At 37.5% G+C, this 16,218-nt stretch overlaps 1 protein-coding gene across 2 annotated transcripts in view; it reads right to left on the reverse strand.

Moving 5' to 3' along the window:
- LOC150085940 (putative RNA-binding protein 19) overlaps window positions 1–16,218 on the reverse strand; it is a 496,890-nt gene that overhangs the window by 263,510 nt on the left and 217,162 nt on the right. For both annotated transcript variants that reach the window (XM_090374301.1, XM_090374300.1), the window contains one exon: window positions 12,915–12,972. In XM_090374301.1, coding sequence (XP_090230427.1) covers window positions 12,915–12,972 — 58 coding nt within the window. The remainder of the gene's footprint in view (window positions 1–12,914; window positions 12,973–16,218) is intronic.

The following is a 16,218-nucleotide window of genomic DNA, read 5'->3' on the forward strand; positions in this document are numbered from 1 at the left end:
CTATGTACCATTTATCTTACACCAGGAGGAATAAACAACAGACTTGCTAAAAACCAAATATAACACAAATGCATCTTTAATTAAACACTGGATGCAGTATCTATTTAAGTATTAGCAATCACCACATGGTGCAAGGAAGTCTATGACTTATGCTGCACCAGAAAAAAAAAATAATAATAATAAAAGAAAATAACAAAAAAAAAATAAAATAAAATAATAAGAAAATTAAAAAAAAAATAATAATAATAAAAATTAATAAGAGAAATGAAAATAGACAACCTATGCACTTCCCTCCTCCTTTAGGTAATTATCCAGCTGACCTTTGAATTTCCTTTGCCATGGGGGATGTCTTTGTGTGTGCGCGGTGGAAGGAAATCAGGCGACAACTCAGCGTTGTTATGGGCCTATATGAGAGTTTGAAGGACAGGGTGGATGCCCTCGAAAGATCTAAATTGAGGGGCCCATCAGGCTCTCAGCTGCCCACATCAACGCCAGAGCTTGCACTTGGTCATCACGCAACACAGCGGCAACCCCCAAGGCAGATTGCGCTGGTCCCAAAGGAACTAGTAGTTGTTGGTGACTCTATTGTCAGGGAAACAGGAAACATCCTTTGTAGAAAGGATAGATGGAACAGGACCAGGGTATGTCTGCCAGGGGCAAAGGTTGATGACGTTGTAGAGCAGATATCATCTTTTAAGGGCACAAAAGGTGATATAGTTGTACACGTTGGCACTAATGATATTAAGAGTAGGAGACCGGCAGAATTACTTAACAAGTACAGGTCACTGATGAAAAAAAGCTGTGAATTAGGGTTGAATTTGAAAGTGTCTGCAATTCTGCCCAGACACGATAGAAGGGAGTATATGATGAGAGCCTTGTCGATCAATTCGGCCCTGGAAAGATTGTGCAAGGCTCAAGGGGTAGAATTTTTTTCAGCCTGGACTGTGCTTGTTAACAGGAGAGATTGCTTCTACAGGGATGGGATACACTTAAATAGAAAGGGTGCAAGAATATTTGCTGATGCTATCGAGGCAGTGTTAGGTGGGTCGGAAAACTGATAGCTTGGGGGGAATAAGTAGCGACCTGGAGCGAGGGGTGTTGGGGGTTTCAGGGACGGATGTCAGTCATCGTGAAACAGGTGGGTATATGGGATGTGTTAGAGTGGCTGGGAATAGGAATAGGTGCATGTATACCAATGCTAGAAGTATAGTAAATAAATTTGATGAATTTGAAGTGTTGGTCAAGACATCAAAGGAGGATATTGTTGGGATATCAGAGACGTGGTGTCACACAGATATAAGGAATGCCGAACTGGAATTTGGGGAGTACAATGTGTACAGAAAGGATAGACAGGGAGGAGGTGTTATGCTGTTAATAAAGAAAAACATAAAATCAAAAGGAGTGCATCCAGTTGATATAGATGAACAGTGCACTGTTGAGTCAGCCTTAGCGAAGGCAGTATCAATTTTCCTCCCAGAAACTCAGGTTTTTCATCCAGCAAACAGAAAATCAAACACAGAAAAACAGAAAATAACACATACCGAACAAGGATTAGCGAGAAACATCCACGCTCGCGATTTTGTCACCCCCCTCTCCCCCACCCACTGAGTGCTGTTTTGACCGGGAAAGATAATTTTAGCCATGCCCATGTTTTTTTATGGCAGAAAATGTTCACGGTGCTTTAAAATTCACATTTTTTTAGGTTTCATTTTATGTTAAATCAGCGACCGCGAATCCGCAAATAGCGGGGGTTTACTGTACTGGATGGTGACAAAAAACATTGAAAATCATTTACAACGTCGGTTACATCTGTATTTACTGTAGTAGTACTTGATTATTTACTTAAACTACCTCTTTTTAGCCAATGATCAAATAAAAAACAAATTAACATTAATGTTACTGCATGTTATTTCACTGACACTACTTTAGTAATAAAAATAATTACTCAATTTACCTTGTAATTATGTTAATGCCATATGAACTACAACTAAACGACACTTGTGATCAGTGGTGGTGGAAATCAGAGCTAGAGATTACTAAAAGCTGTAGTAGGTGCAACAATGCAAGTTTGTTAATGCATATTTTTCTTTTTGCATCCACATGCAACATACTTTGTAACCACACAGCTAGAAATACATATAAGCAGCATACATAACAACGCATTGCATGATTTGACCTTAATTAAACCAACTGTTGCTCACTTTGTGGGTACAGTGGATTTCTAAACTAGATATTCCAACGGTTATGCAAAATAAACATATCAGCAATTAAAGAAGTTTTGTGATTATTTTTAATGAAATATTCCTTTAATTAAAACCATATGTAAAATTCAAAGTAGCTATTGCAGAAATGTATCCATGGATCCCCTGGGAACTGTTCATGGAACTCCTTGGGATTTGCAGAGCAGAGCAGAGTTTGGGAACCACTGGTCCATTGTCATGTTTTTCTGTACAGGGCTTCTTGTCTTGTATTCTTGCCAATCTTCCTAGCATGATGCCAATACATTAGAAGTGTTCGATTATGTTATGATTGAGAGAATGAACAGAGGTAGCTTAGGAGCTGTTGTTGGAAATGTCCAGTCCCATAACAACCCCAAACAAATTTGTTTTTTAATAAAATTAGCAATTAACCATTTTTGTTAATTGCTTATATTTTTTGAAAATGCTCTCTGAATAATCTGCAATTGTAACTGTGTACATTTTGTTTAGCATTAAATATTTATTTAAAAAAAAAAAAAAAGAAAAGGAAAAAATATACGAAATTTTGGTGATTAAATAAAGAGTTCTACTTAGGAAAACACAAGAAAAGTCACCGATTCCTAAAGTGAAGAATATAAACTTAAGGATGAATGAGAATAAAATCAATTATAGAGACGAAAAACAAACAGAACAGAAACATACAATGACAAATTGTATACTTTTAACAAACTGAATTTCTATTATTGAAGGCCATTGCAACGGTTCATCAACAGGTATCTCCATTTGGTATTTTGAACAGACCATGAGACTGCTAGTAAATTGCTATAATCTTAACCTTATCACATGAATTGGTTGTAATAAGATTATAACAAAAAATATATAAATAAATAAATAAAAATAAAATAAAATCATTCACATGTCAACTATTAAAATCAAGAGGTTTGAACATATGCATATTTCACTTGTTCACGCTGTTGAAAATTCTTTTAACATCCTTTTGATGGAAGACCACAGTAGGCGATGAACTGAGTGTTCTGGAAATAATAATAGATGGTTTACCAAGATCATCAGTACAAGAGTTAGAAGAAAAATAAGATGACAGTATGTCAGCTTTATCTTTGGCTAAGGACCATCTAGTTTTGGCAGAAGTGAGAATAGGGATGAACAAAAGTTGTGGCCAATAGCTTTGGCAAGAGACCAGAATGCTTGACTACCAACTAACAACAAGCAAGTTTTCTACTCTTAGCCTGTTCAAAGTTTGGACTAATTATTAACTGCTTTACAATTGTTATGAATGTTGGTTAGGCAGAAAATTAACATGGAGATTTAGATGCAAGCCAACTGCAATATACAGTATTCTCATCTTGAACAACTTTAGCACATTTGTTGGAAACCATGGTTTAGATACAGGATGAGATTTTAGGATGGAGCGTGGAATACATAACTTCATCCCTACAAGAATAATTCTGCTGACATGATCTAAGCAAACAATGACATCAGAAGATTTAAAACAGTAATCCAACCATGGAAAAGAAGACTAGAAATCTTGCAGGTCATCCTATTTTGCATTCTTGAAATGCCAAACAACACAAAGTTGAAAACAGCTACAAGAAAAAGGCTCCAATAGAGAAGAGACCATCACTAAGTTGTGATCCAGAGAACTACTATTCACCTGGACTGTGTACTTGGAAGGGTTGTTTGTGAGAAAAAGATCAAGAGTGTTGGCTGTGTGGTTAGAATTGTCAGATATTCTGGTAGGTAAATGAACAATCTGTGAAAGGTCATTAGTAATTGCAAAAGTCTCAGCATCTTGATCAGCTGCATCGGTAACTAGAAAATGGAAGCCAGCTGGAGTTGTGAACATTAAAATCACCAAGTAAAATTATCTCACTGTTATGAAAGTTGGACTGGAGAAAGTGAAGTTTCAAAGAAAGGAAGTCAGAGGTTTCAAAGTGATTAGTGGAGTTGGGAGGAAGAATGAGGCAACAGGTGAATTTGGCAGAATGGGGTGAAGAAATTTTAAGCCAGCAAAGATTAAAAAGAGGAGATCCTAAATTATAAAGTCCCTGACAGGGAATATCAGAGCAGACAACATATGCAAAACTACTACCTTTGAAGCAAAAGGAATTGCAGTCAATAATTAGGACAACTGAGATGAGTTGTTTAATCGACTGATAACTGGGATTCTGTCCCAATTATCAGTAAAATAAATGAGGGAGTGTTTGGGAAATTCAGATCTTTTGGCAGAGAAGTTTGTTCTATTAATTTGACTATTTGTGATGTATTTAGTGGAACAAAAGGTGGAGAGGACATTATATCAAGTAATGAAATTTTTAGATATAATGTACACATGGCTAGAATAAACCCAGCTTCTTGACATATTCTCAACAATGTCCTCCCACATGCACAGTATTCTGACTCCCTCCATCACTATATGGCAGAATAGAAGCAGCGAGATTATATATTAACTGAATCCAGATGCTTCCTACAGAATTAACTTCCTACAAACTCTGTGCTTTCTGTTCAAGAATTTCTTGCAAAGCACTCCATCACTGTGGTTCTCCCAATCACATACCTCACTGGATTTAGCGTCCCAAAAAGTCAGATTTACAACTGAAGGTATTATTCAGAAGATGGCATCGGAACTATTAACAACTCCAAAAGAAGCCTATCTTTTGGCAATGCTTCCAGAAGCACTGGATGTATACAGTGTCAAGGAAACTACTTCAGAGGAGATCCATCCAAACAGTTGGTAAGCTTCAACAATTCCCAAATATTAGTTCAGTCTCCAAACTTTTTTTTGATCACACCTCATGTATCAGTGAGTGCAAACCGCTCACTGATATTTCTTTTGAATTTCTCTCCCAAAAGGTCATTTTTTTTTTTTTTAAATTTGGAAACAAATGTGGAAATCAGAGTCAAGCTGGGTCAAGTCTTTTGATACTCTGGCAGATCACAACAAGCTGTTCATTTCAAAGGAAGGTGTGACTGCTTCAACTTCAACTCTGCTTCAACTTTTAGCAAACAATCCAAGGATTATCTGGTTTTATGATATCTATCTAAATTAATCATTGTTGGGCATCCAAGAACTATGACAGCCTGTTGTTAACAAATTTTTATAATGTTTTATCAATACAGCCAATAAGGGCAGCTGGCCAGTAGTCCACTAAATGGAGTGATTTCTCCAAGTTTGGAAAAAATCAACTAGGAAACTAATGAGCATCACCATGCAATTGAATAATAGTTTTACGTGTAAATTCTTTTATATAGTGATAGCGAAACATAGAAATTCCTCATGGAGTTGCTGCCATATTTCATCTTGACCTATCATACTTTTCACTGATTCGGCTAGAATTTCCTGCAATTTTTCTATGATAAAAAGTTGATTATGTAGAACTATAGGGTGGAGCTGAAGTTCAGTTTGCATTTTTTGTCACTGCTTTTTACTTCCGAATGCTCATATATATATATATATATGAGGATTTTGCTGATATTGTTTTTGTAGTTCGGTTTAACGACACAAGGTCTACTAAGGCCAAATTGTCTCTTCATTGTTAATTGACAAAAAGCATATTGTTAGAGAGATTAAATTATATGCTTCTGTACAAACCAATATGTTTTAGATATAATAAAAGTTCTTCAATATTTGATTCATTTCCTAAGATGCGAGATAAATCAGGTGATATATTCAATGTAGAGAGTGACTGAAAAGTGTTTGACCAGATGGTTGAATGTAAGGGACAATCAATCAGGAAATGACGGACTGTAAGTTGCATCTGACAGGATGAGCACTGTGGTGGGCTTTCAGCCAATAATAGAAAGAGATGAGTATGGTGAGTGTGTCCAATTCTGAGCCTTGCCAGTACCACTTCCTTTTGTCTGTTTCTTTGGAAGCCAGACAGCCACAGCTTTGGATCTTCTTTTATCTGGTAAAGTTTATTGTTAGTGTCACTTTTCCAGGTCTGTGACCATTTATCGTAGCAGGCTTTGCATATGACAGACTTAAAATCAGAGAAAGGAACCTGAGGATGTTGTGAGAGTGCAGGTTGAGGATGTTTTGCGGCAAAGTCAGCACTTTCATTTCCCAGGATGCCTGAATGGCCAGGGATCCAGCAAAAACTGATTGACTGATTGGACACACTGCAAGCGAATAGCTGGGAATGAATCTATTTGAATGTAGGGTGAGAAATGGAGAAATTCTTCCTTATGGCAGAGACAGCACTAAGAGAATATGTGTAAATTATGGCAGATGAGATGGAAAGCTCAATTATCTTACTAAGTGCTAACTTAATGGCATATAATTCAGCTGTGAAGATGCTGCAAGCAAGCGGTAGTGTGGCTGAACTTGTACATAAAGGAAAAACTGCCACAGCACCTACCTACCATACTCTCAGTTTTTGAACCATCCGTATAAATTTTACAGGCATGGCTGTTCATAGCATGAGCTGAATGTAACTGTCTTATATTGCAGGAAGGTATATTTTCCCCCCCACTGGAGGAAGTATGTATCTTGAGAGACAGACACATATGTCCAAGGAGCAACAGGTGTAGTTGTGTCTTGGAAAATTTCATTTAAATTGACATTCCAAGTCTGAACAAGCTCTTTGATCCTGAGAGAGAGGAGTCTATTTTCATTTGGCTTGCTCTCATAGAAGGCTTCCCAACGAGTATTATAGAGATACTCCCAACTTGGGTGCGATGGTAGGCTATGGATCTTAGCAGCGTAGTGAAGCAGTAGTGTTTTTCTATGCAGGTGTAATGGGGGATCATGCACTTCAATATACAGACTTTGGATCGGAGAAGACCTGAAAGCTCCCAGCGCAGTCCTCAGAGCACTGTGATGAATCATAATTTAGCCGTTTTAAAGTAGTGCTCCTGGCAGAGTCATATACTGGACAACCATAATCTAGTCGTGAACGGATTAAACTTCTATAAAGATGCAGCAAAGTACACTGATAAGCTCCCCATGACATAGATGAGACCAAACGAAGTATATTCAAATGCTTTAAACAAGAAGTTCTCAAATAAGTGATGTGAGCTTGGAAATTTAGTTTGCGGTCTAATAGTAGTCCAAGAAATTTAACGGCATTAACAAGCGGGATTGGAGTATTGTTTATTTGTAGTTCAGGTTTGGGATGCAGAGCTCGCTTCTTGCAAAAGTGAGTGACAGTGCATTTCTTTTCTGACAGTTTGTAACCGTTCCGTGAAGTCCAGGATTCTATTTTGATTATGGCAAGTTGTAGCTGCCATTCAATGGTATTCATACTTTGAGATTGACAGGAAATGGTAAGATCATCTGCATACGTATAAGATTGAACAGTTTTTGGGATAACTCGTGTCATGCTGCTAACTCGGATTGAAAACAGTGTTGGACCGAGTATCGATCCCTTTGGGACTCCCTCTTCCTGAATATGAGATGTAGAGAGGACGTTTTTGTATCGAACTTGAAAAGAGCGCAATTTCAGGAAATTTTGAATTATTTCCGGCAAATGACCCCTAAGCCCCAGATGGTAAAGGTCCATAATAATACCATGCCGCCATGTAGTATCAAATGCCTTTTCAAGATCTAAATTGACCATGACTAGATGTTGTTTCATGACAAAGGTATTTCGGATATGAGACTTGGCTTTAATGAGCACATCTAGGATTGATCTATTTTTTCGAAAGCCATACTGGTGATCTGGGAGGAGATTCTCTGACTCCAGGATGTAAGTGAGCCTAGTATGAACCATTCTTTCAAAAGTTTTTTCCATGCAGCTCGTAAGTAAGAGATATTTGCCTGTAGTTTTCAACACAGGAAGGATTTTTTCCTGGTTTTGGTAAGGCGATAATGAATGAATGGCACCATGAAGATGGATAGGCATTTTCAGAGAAGATCCGATTGTAAAAAATTAATGGGGTTCTCAAGTCTTCTCCAAGTAAATGCTTTAACATAATGTAATGAACTCCATCTGGACCTGCAGCACTATTGGAAGATCTGTTTAATGATTCTTGAAGTTCTATTAATGTAAACAGTTGGTTGCACGGGAATGAGCGGCACGTGGAGAAGTTAATTTTATATCGTTCTGCACCTGCTTTGATGTTCTGGAAGGTGGATGCATAGGTGGCAGAAGCTGAGATTTTTTGCAAATGATTCTGCTAATGCATTTGCAACTTCTTCGGGAGTAGAAATGTCTTTCCCTTTCCAATGAAGTATCGGAGAGGGCAGCCGAGCAAATTTGCCATTTAGTGCCTGTATTCTTTTCCAGATGACCTGTACATCCGTGTCTTTGGTAATGGTGGAGGCAAAAGCAATCCATGAATCCCATTTTGATTTCCGCCTAACTTGTCTAGCTTTTGCTTTTAGTCTTTTAAAAGCAATTAGGTTACTAGTGGTGGGATACTTGCGGAAATTATTCCAAGCGCGGTTTTTTTTCTGTTTGGCAATTAAACAATCTGTATTCCACCAGTGATTTCTGTGTTTTCGATATGGTGTGGATTTTGGAATGGAGGCCTTAGCTGCAGTCAGAATCTGATTGGTTATGTAAGTGTTTACATCATCAATATGTTGTCTTTGAACATAAAATTTGTCTAAGTGTATCTGGGCAGAATACCCCTGTTTGTAGCAAGAAAATAATTGAAAAGTGATCACTGTTAAAGGGATCGGTTAATACCGACCATGTCATGATTGGAAATACGGATGGTGAACAAACTGACAAGTCTATTGCGGAAGCAGATCCGATTGCTAAGTGGATGTAGGTAGGAGATCCAGAATTTAATAAATTAAGATCATTATTATGCACGAATTCCTCCATCAATTTGCCTCTTCTATCATTGTGGCCGAACCCCACAAGGGATGGTGTTCTATAAAGTCACCAAAAAGACAAATTGGAGTTGGAAGTTGTGCAATGAGGTTGTTCAAGTTCTGAAAGCAGAAGTGGAGCAGACGGCGGAATATAAATGGAAACAATGGTAAATGATGTACCATCTGCAACGCAAGCTGCCACAGCTTCTAGGGTACTTCTCAATTGGATCGGCCTGGATGGTATGTTAGCGTTAACAAGAATAGCAACCCCTCCACGTGCAGGTGATTCTGAGTTCCTATCTCGTCTGTAAATGGTATAACTTGAAAATTTTGGCAAAACTTGGGTGACAAGAATGTTTCCTGTAAGCATACACCTATGGGATTAAATCGAGCTATTAAATCTCTTAAGTCATCAGAATGATTGCTTAGTCCTCTGCAATTCCATTGTATGATTTTATGCATTATTTAGGTTTACCTGAGGGTGATTCATCTGACTGTTTTCTGTACGTGGGACATTTTTTCCTGTCTTTTTTGAGAATGTGGGGTGTCCAGTATCCATGGTGTCATCTGCATGGAGTTCTAGAATGGGTTCCTCATTGTCTAGCAGCTCATCTACATCCATGCTTTTCGAGGGAGATTCTGTTTTTTTAGAGACTGATTCAGATTTTAATTGTTGTTTTCCAACTGGGACTGATGGGGTATGAGTAGGAATGCTGATTGGAGTATTTGTGGCTTCGCTAGTTCTTTTTGGAGGATTATCTTTCTTTGAGGTTGAAAGCGTAGATTTGAGCCAGTTCACTAGAGAGATGTTAGGTGGAACTGATACATCTGTTTGAGCTGCAGTAGAAACAAAGTTCCGAGTGCGAGCTGCACAGAAATGACTACTAGGCATGGTCGACATAACTTGTCTACGTGCCTCAGGAAAGGTGACTTTATTTTCAATTTTGTATTTTCTTTCCTGTAATCCATAGCTCACATATTTTGGAAAAAGCTGGGTGGCTTCCTTTGCAGTTTGGACAAACAGGGATTTTGACAGAGCAATCCGCTTGAGTGTGATCGTTAGAGCTGCAAATGGGACATATGGCCTCACCTCTACATGCCTGCTGCGAATGCCCGCATTTCTGGCATTTGAAGCAGCGAACGGGATTCGGAATATATGGTCTAATACGACAATTCAAATAGCCAGCTTTAATTGAGAATGGTAAGTCTGGCGTACTGAATGTTAAAATGATGGATCTCATTGAAGTGTGAGATTTCCATCTTTTTTAGTCATAATCCGTTTCACATTTGTAACTTTTTGACTACTTAGTTCTTGAAGTAGCTCTTCTTCGGAGACTGTAATTAGGTCCCACTCACTGATCTGATTACACCCTTTGATGAATTTAAGGTCCTGTGTGGAGTAATTGATACTGTGAGCCCACAAAATGATGTGTTTAAGAGCAGCTCAGAATGTTTAGCGGTAGCTGTTTCAATGAGGAGATCTCCGGATTATAGTCTTTTCACCATTTTTGGTTATCCAGTAACTGATTCCAAATATTTTTGAATCAAGAACGGTGATAATTTGACCACAGGTTGGGAGGATAAAGAATGAATCACCAAGAAATTTGGTAATTCATCATGGCATTGAGCTTCCCTTCTAAGCCTTTTGGGCTGGTTGGTGTCACGGTCGTTGTCAGGAATTTCTGACCTTGAGTTTGATGGCTCTAAAGGTGGATAACTGCTCGTATCCATGTTAGCTCCTTTTGGCCCTGGGGGTTTATTTTTACCGCCCAGATTGCCAGCCCCGCCACGGGGAGGCATGAGCAGTGATGCTTGTGGCCAAGCGTATAGGTTAGTACAGTTAGTAAGACGAATTAAATTAAACAAAAAGGTTCTTTCCTTCTTCTGGGCTCTTTACTTAGCGCTTTTAAGAAAGTAGGGCTACTTAACAGAAAAGTTTAATAAACAAGGGAGAAAACAAAAGAGAACCTAGTGCGATTGAAGAGAAAAACGCTCTTCAATCGCACGAGAATCGCTTGGCACCCGGGGCCTTTTGCTGATAACTTTGAAAAAGTTTCTATAGGGAGTTTTCAATTTATGAAGTGTAGATACATATATTCCACTTCATATTACTGGATATATATCATCAGAGCCGGTACAGAAAATGAGCTGCCATTTATTTCTATTATTAGGTGGAAAGTAGTAATCCTGGCTGCTTTCCCTTTTATGTCAAATGTTAGAGATAAAAGCCTATATTTAATTATTTTTTATAATTAATGGGACTACTTGCAAAATTGATTCCATGTCATATTTTTCTCCATTTTTTTTTGCTTTGCATTCATTGTTTCACAAATATGCAGTACACGCCTGATGAATGTTGTGGAATTGAGCTTCTGCCATTATCATCTGATTCCCAACTATGTTTGTCATTGTTAAATAGTGCAAAAAAACTGATGTATTAAAAAACTTAAATATATTTCCATCAACTTCAACTGTATTGAAGGAGAGCAATACAGTCACTCACCAATGTGAAACATTGCACTATTTCATACCCAATTTGAGGGTGTAAGGTATGTCATGAAAAACACAAGGGTTTCATTACTCACATCCTGCTGTTTTCACTATTAATATAATCCCTGAAGCAGAATCAAACTTCATGACTGAAGAAATCAAAGTCCAAAATGCCAATTCCATTCAAATCAGTGACAATAATGCAATCTTTTTTTCTTTCTTTATCAAGTTCTTTTAAGTTTGTAGAGATAGACACCTAAATTCTTGACAGTTTTTTTGTGTACTTAAATAAGATATACCTGTTTACATTGCATGTGTCGCTGTCCAAAATCTATATGGTTTTGAGCAACAACAATAAATGCTGATTAACATCTGCAAAATTTTCTGCACCTTAAAAATTAAGGATGTCCATTTTTTGTCTCAACCACAAGCTGTTTCACTAAAATGGATTACTAATTGTGAAACTGTTTATTTATTTGGTATTGATGAATCGGGATACTTTTCCTGAAATTCAGTTTTGATGTTCACATACAATTTTGAACAAAAGTACTGACTGACTAGAAACATAATATGTAAGTTTGTAAGTGTAACCTAATAACCAATCTTCTGCACATGGAGGTATGGCATTAACACAATGAGAATCTGAGGAGGACTACTTATGCTTACAAGAATGAGATATTAATGCTCATTTTGGGTTGTGTAAATTTTGAATTACCCTGTAGAATGCCTAGAAGTGTCCAGTCTCTACTATTCATTTCATTTAGAGTTCAGAGGCCTGATGATGGGGTTTAGTGCAATCCCTAAAACAGTCAATTTGTATTAAATTTCGACCGAGGTATTAAACATTTCAATTAATAACTTGTACAAAAATTTCTCACATGGTATAGCAATATTCTTTTATCTTAACTTCATTAATTATAACAGTTGCATTTATTTAAAAGTTAAGAGTAAAGTATCTTGTGATCTCCTTCACAATACAAGATGTATGTGCTTTATGTGTAAACTTTAGTTTGCCATTACAGCTATCTACAGAATAATGTATGTACTACATACATTATTCTGTAGGTATGATAGGTGTCCTCTGCAGCATGAAGCTTTTAGCTCTCAACTTCATAAAAAATGGGTTACATATTGTGTTATTTGCACACCTAACGATTAACCTTTGATTTCAATAAGCAGTATAGCCAGTAACCCCTAGCATTTTTGCTGTTATGGGCATTGCATCAGGCATACATGTAAAAAATTTACTTATTTTCGCTGACTGCAATAAAGATATTATATAACTATAATAAAATCATGAAGGAGCTGAAGTAAGGTTATCTTGATTTGGTAACAGCAAAAGAATAAAGCTTGGTGATAAAAATTTCTGAAAATTTGTAAAAAAAGATTGCTTTCTAAAGCAGTTTTTGAACTATGTCTATCTATAAACTTTCTTCCCTTACCACTTATTTCACTGCTTTCTCTTTTGCTGTGAGCAGGAAGCAAATGGAGTACACGGCCCTGGAAAAATGTACAGAAAAATATATGCAATTAAATTCAACATTATAAAAAAATTCCTTTTTCACATGTTAATTATTAAATGAAAGTTAAAATTCTAGCACATAATTCCAAATAAGTAACATGCAGAGTGCATGAAAGTCTAGAAACACAGCAATTTCTTTTCATTTGTTTCAGATAAAATGTTACTGAAGTACTATCCTAGGGGCTCACATCTGGTAAGTATGGGCTTGGCACACCCAGGGCCCTGAGCTGGATATCATCATTCTTCTCCTCTTTCTTGGTGATTCCCTTATATTTCTCTCTCTCTCTCTCTCTCTCTCTCTCTCTCTCTCTCTCTCTCTCTCTCTCTCTCTCTCTCTCTCTCTCTCTCTCTCAGGGTAACACAGAAATTTTTTTTTTGGCTGGTGCAGCATAAGCCCCGGGCTTCCTTGCACCATATGGCTAATAATAATAATAATACTAAAAATTGATTACACAAACCAGAAATAACTTAGCCTGTCATTCTTATGTAATCACATGATCCAAAGCTTAAATATTAATACCAACTTCTATGAATGCCTATATCAGAGGTGGCTCATTATTACTATTATTATTTTTTTTATTTTTTATTTTTTTTTTTCGCTGATGAATCACAAGAAAATTACTGCCTAATTCATTATGCCAAATAAAAAATTATATATATATATATATATATATATATATATAACCATACTGATGCTCAAAGCTAAGGAACAAACATAAAAACATGAAAACATTTTTAAGCACAAATAAAAACAGAATGAAATATTCATCATTTAGTAAACAAAGCACTCACTTTCTGATACCCATAAACAAAGGTGTACACAACCTATTATACGACATTCAAATTGGGTGACTAAATAAAACAATATGGAACCTCTGTATTTCACATTAATCATTCATACTAACAATTTAAGGATAACCATCAGTGTTAAAATTTAGAGATACCATCTGGATGGCTTTTTCAGGTGGAGATTAATAAGGAGAATGAAGGCAGGAAAAAGCCACAACGTGGCTAAATGACTGAATGGGACTTGCAACATTACGAACATACTGTGGAAAACCAGTTTCTGAAATGCCAATCCATAAAGACAGTTATAAGAGAGAGGTAACTACAGACCAGTCAGTCTGGCTTCAGTGGTAGGGAAAATGGAGGACACTGATAAAGAATGCAATACATGGCATTTAAGAAGAAATGCTATTCTGTGGGTAACCAAGTACAGTTTTCAGTATTATTATTAGTAGTGCAGGGCAAATGATGCAAGGAAGCAAGCTTATACAGCAGCAAAAAAATCACCTTTCCACATCACTTGTCCATCCCCTTCAATAGTGCCTACTCCTTCCTTCAATTTATCCAGACTATCCACTGCCACAACAAATGCAAGTTTGTCCACAATCAACCACCTGCTGACTGAAGGCAAACTTCCACACATCAATTCTGCAACAAAAAAAAAAAAAAAAAACTGCAGCCATTTTCAACCCACTGCAGGACGGAAGCCTCCTCAACAATTCATGTTGAGGGAAATGGACCATAATCTGCCATGCTGGTCCAGTCCCGTGCGGGTTGGCAGAGTGACCGTATTTAGCAGTCAGGGGCTTGAAACCTGGTCTACTCAAGGAGCACGTGCTACTGCACTCCCTCAATTTTAATAGGAGATAGGTGGTTGAAGACTCAGGATGGGGAAGCAGTGCAATGAGTCCTTGGTGGAGGAGAAATCAGTGAAACTCATTCACCCTGCATTCTTACCCCAAAAGGTATAAGAAGGCAGGGTGAATAAGTTTTGAGCAAAGATTGATCAATAGTACAGTGTAGTTAGGAAAAAGGGTGGTTTTGAGGGAGAAAGAACTAAGAGGGCATGGCAGAAAAGAACAGGAGCATAATAGATACACAGGATGGGAAAGGTCCTGGATAGTTATTCTCAAGGGTGAACCATTAAAAATATGCAGAAATAATTAGAAAACTACAGGTGGCTGCAGGCAGAAAAGAGGGGAGTTCAACTGTGAAAAGTACTGGAAAGAGGCATTGGGGAAGGGGAAAATAGGTGCAAGAAGATCAAGTCAGTAATCAAGTAAGTAATGGTGAAGGCAAATGCAGGGGATAATTTTCTCTGGAGAGGGTACAGAGTAGTACATGAAGGGTAGGCAGCAGTGCACTGTTTTATTGATAACGACGCCGGAGGGGGGGGAATGAATATTTGGGTGGAGGGGAGTGTTGTTGGGCAGAGAGAAGTTGAAGAGTTAGGCTGGGTGAAATAGCAAGTGCTGGGGGGGGGTAGAGTTAAGGATGGTTGGGAGAGCAGTAGGGACTAGGCAGTGGGTGGCCCATTTCACCACAAGGTAAACAGATCAAGGTTAGAGGAACAGAGTACTCTAAGGAGGGAGGGGGTGAGGACAGTGGCAGAAATCTCTACTGGAAAGATATCATGCAGACAAGAGCCAGCCCTAATATGCAATCCTGCACTTAAAGGAACCACCAGGTGTCAGTATCAATCCCGCATCAGGCCACCTGACTTGGTGTCAGCAGCAATTAATAGTTAACAACAAGTTCGACACAGGCTGTGGGAGGTTAGTGCTATAACTTTATATTAATACACTGAAAGAAAAGGAAATCTTTTTTTCCTAAGATTATTAAAAGTTAGTTATTCACCTATTAGAGTTTCCTCAACCTGTGCTAGCACTGTTGTAATAATAATAATATTATTATTATTGGCCATATGGTGCAAGGAAGCCTGAGACTTTTGCTGCACCAGCCAAAAAAAAAAAAAAAAATAATAATTCTGAGTTACCCTGAGAGAGAGAAAGAAAAATAGAAGGGAATCACAAAGGAAGAGAGAAATGATAATATCCAGCTCAGGATCCTGGGTGTGCCAAGTCCATACTCACTAGATGTGAGCCCCTGGTGTTGATAAATAAATACAAGGAAAATTTATAATAATGCTAAGATCACTTAGTATGATAAAATTTAAAATGAATAAGATACATAAAATATGTGATTGAGTACCTATCCTCTGACTGACAGACTGACAGTTGTTAGTTAAATGGAAAAGAAAATTTATTTATTTATTTATTCAAATTTCTCCCTTCTTTTATATTACATTTAGTAAATTAAGAGGTAGTAGTAGTAGCATGTGATGCAAGAAAGCAAGTGTATGAGCTTATGCAGCATAAGCCAAAAAAAAAAAAAAAAAATCACACCATTCCCTCCAAATGCCTGTCCAGTTCCTCCTT

Source organism: Mastigoproctus giganteus, chromosome 5, assembly GCF_048544385.1.
Source record: "Mastigoproctus giganteus isolate SK-2022 chromosome 5, ASM4854438v1, whole genome shotgun sequence".
Lineage (NCBI taxonomy): Eukaryota > Metazoa > Arthropoda > Arachnida > Uropygi > Thelyphonidae > Mastigoproctus > Mastigoproctus giganteus.